The sequence below is a fragment of the Delphinapterus leucas genome, chromosome 18 (assembly GCF_059928025.1).
Source record: "Delphinapterus leucas isolate spDelLeu-1000000601 "Yukka" chromosome 18, BTC_Dleu_Yukka2, whole genome shotgun sequence".
Lineage (NCBI taxonomy): Eukaryota > Metazoa > Chordata > Mammalia > Artiodactyla > Monodontidae > Delphinapterus > Delphinapterus leucas.
The window spans coordinates 53,670,932-53,678,962 of NC_143146.1; the positions used below are offsets into that span (position 1 = coordinate 53,670,932).

Sequence of the window (8,031 nt, forward strand, 5' to 3'; positions counted from 1 at the left end):
CTCACCCGGCAGAGCAAGTCTGTGCAGAGGGGGCCGCGAGCGGTTTCAAAGCCTCCGAAGTGCAAAACGCAGAGAGTGAGCGCGGGGTCCCGAGCCACTGGGGCGAAATCCCATATGATGGCTGTCAGTTCAAGCAGCCAGCACAGGAGGGGCACAATTAACAAAACCGTCCGCTCCTTTAACGCCCGGCGACCCGTGCCAACTCCTCTACAGGCAGAGCGCTGACAGGAAAGAAAAAAAGCAAAAGGAGTTAAAGAAACAAAGGAAAGATTCCCTAATTTTCATTTCTTGTTTTCCCCTCTAAGCCTTTCCACACTAAACGGATTGTCGGAGGCTGGCGTAGGAGCTGCGCGAGGGCCAGGCCGCCATTGGCTGCCCAGTTCAGATGATTTGCATATCGGCTGCTATAAGAGCGGAGGCGGCGCTCGGCGGCGCAGCTCCAGCGAGAAAAGGCGAGGGAGAGGTGTGGGCCGTGGGCGGCATCCACGCGTCCTCAGAGCCCGCCGGCACATCCAGGCTGCAGCCTGCAGACTTCTCCCGCACACGCCTCGCAAAAAGCGTGCTCTGGGGACCCTGGGACTCAGGCCCAGACCTGCAAACCAGAGAGGAATCGCTCCCTCAGCCTTCTGGAATAGCGCTCGGGGCTGGCGGCATGAGTCCAGCGAGGCGCGGGGGAATCCCCTGCCTTTTCCCCCTGCAGCTCTTCAGTCTTTGCTGGGTGCTCTCCGTGGCCCAGAGCAAGACAGTGCGATACAGCACTTTCGAGGAGGATGCCCCCGGAACGGTCATCGGGACCCTGGCTGAAGACCTGCATATGAAAGTGTCCGGAGACACAAGCTTCCGCCTGATGAAGCAGTTCAACAGCTCGCTGATCCGAGTGCGCGAGGGCGACGGGCAGCTGACGGTCGGAGACGCGGGCCTGGACCGCGAGCGGCTGTGCGGCCAGGCCCCGCAGTGCGTGCTGGCCTTCGACGTGGTCAGCTTCTCGCAGGAGCAGTTCCGGCTGGTGCACGTTGAAGTGGAGGTGAGAGACGTCAATGACCACGCGCCGCGCTTTCCCCGGGCCCAGATCCCCGTGGAGGTGTCCGAAGGCGCGGCCGTGGGCACGCGCATACCCTTAGAGGTGCCGGTGGACGAGGACGTGGGCGCCAATGGGCTGCAGAGCGTGCGCCTGGCCGAGCCGCACAGCCCCTTCCGCGTGGAGCTGCAGACGCGCGCGGACGGTGCCCAGTGCGCCGACCTGGTGCTGCTGCAGGAGCTGGACCGCGAGAGCCAGGCCGCCTACAACCTGGAGTTGGTGGCCCAGGACGGAGGCCGCCCGCCGCGCTCCGCCACGGCCGCCCTCAGTGTGCGCGTGCTGGACGCGAACGACCACAGCCCGGCCTTCCCGCAGGGCGCCGTGGCCGAGGTCGAGCTGGCGGAGGACGCGCCCGTGGGCTCGCTACTGCTCGACCTGGACGCGGCGGACCCCGACGAGGGCCCCAACGGCGACGTGGTGTTCGCCTTCGGCTCCCGTACCCCGCCGGAGGCGCGCCGCCTCTTCCGCCTCGATCCGCGCTCGGGCCGCCTCACCCTGGCCGGGCCCGTGGACTACGAGCGCCAGGACACTTACGAACTGGACGTGCGGGCGCAGGACCGCGGCCCCGGGCCCCGCGCCGCCACCTGCAAGGTCATCGTGCGCATCCGCGACGTCAATGACAACGCGCCGGACATCGCCATCACCCCGCTGGCCGCCCCGGGCGCGCCTGTCGCCTCGCCCTTCGCCGCCGCCGCCGCTGCTCTCGGGGGTGCGGACGCGACCTCGTCGACCGGGCCCGGGACGCCAGAGGCCGGAGCCATCTCTCTGGTGCCAGAGGGGGCGGCACGCGAGAGCCTGGTGGCGCTGGTCAGCACCTCGGACAGGGACTCGGGAGCCAACGGGCAGGTGCGCTGCGCCCTCTATGGGCACGAGCACTTCCGACTGCAGCCGGCCTACGCGGGCAGCTACCTGGTGGTGACCGCGGGGTCGCTGGACCGCGAGCGCATCGCCGAGTACAACCTGACCCTGGTGGCCGAGGACCGCGGCGCGCCCCCGCTGCGCACCGTACGGCCCTACCTGGTGCGGGTGAGCGACGAGAACGACAACGAGCCGCTCTTCACGCGGCCGGTCTACGAGGTGTCGGTGCGTGAGAATAACCCGCCCGGGGCTTACTTGGCCACGGTGGCCGCCAGGGACCCGGACCTGGGCCGCAACGGCCAGGTCACCTACCGGCTGCTGGATGCCGAGGTGGGCCGCGCTGGGGGCGCCGTGTCCACCTATGTCTCGGTGGACCCGGCTACCGGGGCCATCTACGCGCTGCGCAGCTTCGACTATGAGACGCTTCGCCAGCTCGACGTGCGCATCCAGGCGAGCGACGGCGGCTCCCCTCAGCTCTCCAGCAGTGCCCTGGTGCAAGTGCGGGTGCTTGACCAGAACGACCACGCACCGGTCCTGGTGCACCCGGCACCGGCCAACGGCTCCCTGGAAGTGGCGGTCCCCGGGCGCACGGCAAGGGACACGGCCGTGGCGCGCGTGCAGGCCCGGGACGCAGACGAGGGTGCCAACGGGGAGCTGGCATTCGACCTGCTACAGCAGGAGCCGCGAGAAGCCTTCGCCATCGGCAGCCGAACGGGGGAGATCGTGCTCACCGGCGACCTATCTCAGGAGCCGCCCGGCCGAGTATTCCGGGCGTTGCTGGTCGTATCCGACGGCGGCCGGCCCCCGCTCTCCACCACCGCCGCTGTCAGCTTCGTGGTGACAGCAGGAGGCGGGCGCGGGCTGGTGTCGCCAGCCAGTGCAGCGAACTCGGAGCGCTCTCGCCCTCCCGGCTCTCGGCTCGCGACGTCGGGGCCGGCGCTACAGTGGGACACGCCGCTGATCGTCATCATCGTGCTGGCCGGGAGCTGCACGCTGCTTCTGGCCGCCATCATCGCCATCGCCACCACCTGCAACCGCCGCAAGAAGGAGGTGCGCAAAGGGGGGCCCCGCCGGGAAGAGCGGCCCGGGGCGGCGGGCGGCGGAGCCTCGGCTCCCGGCTCCCCGGAGGAGGCCGCCCGGGGAGCCGGGCCCAGGCCCAACATGTTCGACGTGCTCACCTTCCCTGGCAGCGGCAAAGCGCCCTTTGGCAGCCCCGCGGCCGACGCGCCCCCGCCCGCGGTCGCCGCGGCCGAAGTGCCGGGCTCGGAGGGCGGCAGCGCCACCGGGGAAAGCTCCTGTCACTTCGAGGGGCAGCAGCGGCTCCGCGGCGCGCACGCCGAGGTGAGGCCTTCCTTCGGCTGGGCGCCCCGCTCGGTGCTCCGCGGACAGGCTGGGGGAAGGGACTGGAGGGGTCTGGGTATGCGTGCGTGGGAGAGGCCTAACCTGTCGCCCTTGTGTTTTTGTTTCTTGTCCAACCCTCACCCCTGCTTGCTTTCCCCATTCCCTGCTGCAGCCCTACGGCGCCTCCCCTGGTTTCGGAAAGGAGCCGGCGCCCCCTGTGGCTGTCTGGAAAGGACATTCTTTCAACACCATCTCCGGCCGAGAAGCGGAGAAGTTCAGCGGCAAAGACAGCGGCAAAGGGGACAGTGATTTCAACGATAGCGATTCCGACATCAGCGGGGACGCTCTGAAGAAAGATCTCATCAACCACATGCAGAGTGGTGAGGACTCCTCTTTCCTGCAAATTCAGCCTTTCTTCTGTCCCTCCGCTTCTGCAACAGCCTCTCTTCTCAATCTCCATTCCCGGACCCCCTCCCTCTTTCTCACTTTTCTCTGTCCTTGAGTTCCGGATTCCGGCCTGCCTCAAACATGAATTTCAAAATGCCAAGTCGAGGCAGCTCCACCACCTAAAATAAACCAGACTCCCATCCTGTTAGGTTGCTATCTGAGAAGAGAAATTCTGCTTATCAATTTTTTTTTCTTTTTTGCTTCCAGCTAAAGCTGAGCCAACTTCGTATTAAAGTGGCTTTGTAGGAGCCAATATTCATTTCAGATCTGGAATCAGGGCGTTCATCTTCTTCCACGCTTTCCTTTTCAGCCGCCCTGACCCTGTCTGACGCTTTGAAGGTGGAGGCACAGTGTGTGTAACCTCAGTAATCATACCCTCTCCCTTTCTCTTTTATGTTAGGACTGTGGGCGTGCACCGCGGAGTGTAAGATCCTGGGCCACTCTGACCGATGCTGGAGCCCCTCCTGCGCTGGAGGGCCCAGCACACATGCTTCCACTCACCCCCCAGCCCAGATGTCGACCTTCTGTAAGAGCACGTCCCTGCCCCGGGATCCTCTGCGTAGGGACAATTACTACCAGGCCCAGCTGCCCAAGACAGTGGGGCTGCAGAGCGTCTATGAGAAAGTGCTACACAGAGACTATGACAGGACAGTCACTCTGCTCTCCCCTCCTCGTCCAGGGAGGCTCCCAGACTTGCAGGAGATTGGGGTACCCCTCTATGAGTCCTCCCCTGGCAGGTACCTGTCCCCAAAGAAGGAAGACAATGAAAATGTGTAATCCCATGCTGCATGTTGTCACGCATATACAGGTCACTCCAAGAAGCCCCTAAGTTATTGACCGGTTTCAGTGTTGTATATAGAAATATGCAAGATGTGCCTTAAAATGAAGTTGTTGGAAGCTATTTCCAATCACATTGGTACTGTTTGGTATCTGCAAACAAAAATGTAGTTAATGTAATTTTTATGAAATGTGTGCAGTATTTAATTCTTATCATGCTATTGACTTTAATTTCCCTTGTGGCTTGCCATTTTCTTAGTGTTTTTAACCTGTACATGGTGTAATGTAATGTTTGTATATAATGAAATTTTGTTATATTTTTATATAATAAAAGCTAAAGTGGAAGTTATTGCCAAAGGAACTGTCTGTAAGACAAAAAAACAAAACATGTTGGAATTACTTAATGGAAATTTATCTTTCACCCGAAACAACCTAGTGTTAGAGAAGTTTTGCCTTGCCAAGTATAACTTGTATATCTTGAGTCTGTGGTAGATTTCAAGTTCAATGTTATTTAATTACATTTGGTTTTCTGTAAACCATGTCACTTAAAAGCAGAGTAATAAAGGATTTGTCATGTGTTTGAAGAATCTGCTAATTGCTTTTTGTGAACTTACCGACAGTCAGGCATTCACAAAAAATCTGAGTACCAGAATTAAACCTTCTTCAAGTGCTAATTATTTGGGCATTATTAACGTTCACAGCAACAGTAAACCTGTGGGATTTCAAGTATTGGAGTCTCATCCAAGTATTAAAAATATTTGTTGCTTTTGTAAAACATATGCGTCTCCATATACATCAGGCACTCTATAAAATTCCTGCCCTCATTTATTTACTCAACAAATATTTATGGAGCATCTACCAAAAAGTGGAGGAAAGCTGAGTTTGGACTGTTCATTCGCTAATTAAACAAACATCTGTAAAGCGTTTCCTAACTGCAATAACTCCTCTAGGGTCTGGGGTTTATGGTTAAGAAGATATAGTCCCAAGAAGCTCTTACCTTAAATATTAAGGATTTTAATATCAAAAAGAGACTCAAACTTATGGGTGAAAAGACATGATGCTTGAGATGTGTTTTAAAATATTCTAGAAGAAAACATGAGACTATATGAAATGAGATTGAAAAATATATTGATCATGGTCAATGCTAACATTGGTACGTGTGTATGTGTGAGTGGAGAAGATTATACCAATCTATTTGCGTGTTTGTGTGTGAAAATGTGCGTAATGGAAGTTTTTTTAAAAAAAAACACTCAAAAGACCTGTTATAAAATGAAATAAAATTTCATTTTATTTGAAATTAAAATAATAATAATGAGAGCTAACATTTACTGAACAAGTTTTTATATGAGCGGAGCTCCTTACAAAGATATTCTGCATGAATTATCTCATTTATTCCTCAAATAACCCCCATGAGATGGGAACTATCATTATTTCCATTTTACAGATAAGGAAACTGGGACACAGAGAGTTTAGGTAAAATGCCCAGAAGTCACACAGCTGGTAAGTGGCCTGGATGAGATTTAACCCAGATTACTCAAGGCAAGAAAATAAAATAAGCAATGATTTTGTTTTCTTTTTAACTTGAAAGAAACAAAGAGTTAAGTAGAAAAGTCCCAATGCATCGCCTTTACTAACTGATTATTGTTTAGCACTTTATATTTGTGAAGCGCCTGTGTTCCTTTATTACTGATTATGGAGAGCGAAGCTCTGTAATGAATAGAGGAGCCCTCAAAGCTGCCTGTTGAATTCATAATTGAAACCAGTGGTGGCCCCAAGCTGAACAGCAGGGTGGGCACACACAAGTGCTTCGCCGCCCATGGCCTGTGCGAAGTTCAGCGGTTTCTGAAGGCAGCTGAGCTGCACATGAGCCTCATGAGCTCAGAGAGCCCAAACAGACTTCAGGTTCTGGAAGAAAATGTTGGATATGGCCAGGTTACCGGACAGCTACAGAACCGTGATGACCAAGCCCCAGTGGACAGACCGCAGGTAGACCTCCTATTCTAACAACTAAAGCTTTATTCTTGAGCCAATCTCACCATCAAATGCAAAGCAGAAAAATGAATAATCCCGCAATGGCGGCCTGAAAGCATCCAATCTCTGAAAGTGTTTGCTGGCTCTTGTCCTTCAAAAGTAAAATAATGTCATTGTCATTATTTTATTTTGTGCTGTGTTAACTATTTCATTGTCCCCAAAATTCAGTTATCAAAATCACCATGACTTCACTGTCCTATTTTTCCCTTAGAGAAATGACCATTAAAAGGCCCGATTTTGCTTGGAACTTAAAAAAAAAAATCAAAACATAACTCAGTCCTTAAAATCGTTTGTTTAAACAAAAAAAAAAAAAAAGAGGGAAGGGGACTCATCTCAGAGTCAGCCATAGGACCTCTCAGAGAAACAGGAACTAGATGAAAGAAGCTCTCTGCTTTTCTTGAGAAGTGTTGGTTCTCAAGCATATTTTTAAGAAAATATATTGCTTTATTAAATTAAATGAGATAATATATATGCAGAATACTTAGGACCACGCCTGGCCTACAGTAATACATTCTATCTTCCTCTTCCCTTGCCTTCCTTTGGAGCCAGTCTCTATCAGTGCAGCCCCACCCACTAAGGAAGATGAAACAGATTCAGGATTTCTGGCCTTGTTCTGACACTGGTTTGCTCTCTTTGCTTCTTTCACTATCACTGTAGACCAGGGCCTCATATACAGTTGACACTCTACAAGCAAGTATGGTTAAATGAACATCACAAGCAAACTCACAAGCCTTAGGGGTTTGTGATGGTGCCACAAGTCTGTCTTTGGAGGTGGAGGCCTACAACCCCGGGGCCCTTCGCAGTGAACACTGGAACATGGAAGGCACTTGGGGAAGTGGGAGGTCACCTTGAAAGAGAAAACTAGAGCCAGACTTTATCTATTTCACTTTTTTATGTCTGGCCCCATTGACCTGGATGTCCTACACTTCTTATAATAAAATATCCATCAAAGAAACCACTTCAGAAAATTAAAATGTAAGTGGCTTCAACATCTATTGAAAAGTGCATTCTGAAACAGCAGAAACAGGATGCGCGTCTCCACATACACTATACATGCACACGGAAAGAGAAAAATATGTATATATATAATCAGGAGTTCCGTGCCACAATTAGCTAAATATCTGGTTTATCTCACTCAGCAAATATAAGTTTTTATCATCCAAAAATTCCATTTTAGAAAATAAGCATATTCACTTTAGTACTGAATTCAGTAACAACAGATAATTGGAAATGCTGTAAGTTTTGAAGGCAAACTGAAGCAAAGTAATATAGTACTTGATGGGGCACTGTGCTTTGCAACAACTCAGAAGGGTTTTGAAAATGCTGTCTAGGTTTCAACAGCTATGCAATAACTCAAGAGAGTATTTATCATTCTGTTTCTTCAGGGGAAATAATCTGCAGTGGAATTCACCACCAGGTTCAAAGTCACCTAATAAGAGAAAAGCAGGCAGAAAGAGACAACAGGCTGTTTTAAAAGCCATCACTTAAACCACCAGATT

At 52.9% G+C, this 8,031-nt stretch overlaps 1 protein-coding gene across 1 annotated transcript; it reads left to right on the plus strand.

Moving 5' to 3' along the window:
• Positions 1–652: 652 nt before the first annotated feature.
• LOC111175371 (protocadherin-8) lies at positions 653–5,095 on the plus strand. Its single transcript, XM_022574951.3, has 3 exons — positions 653–3,277; positions 3,450–3,657; positions 4,125–5,095. The coding sequence occupies exons 1-3, from the start codon at positions 653–655 to the stop codon at positions 4,499–4,501; spliced, it is 3,210 nt and encodes a 1,069-aa protein (XP_022430659.1). The 3' UTR covers positions 4,502–5,095.
• Positions 5,096–8,031: the final 2,936 nt, after the last annotated feature.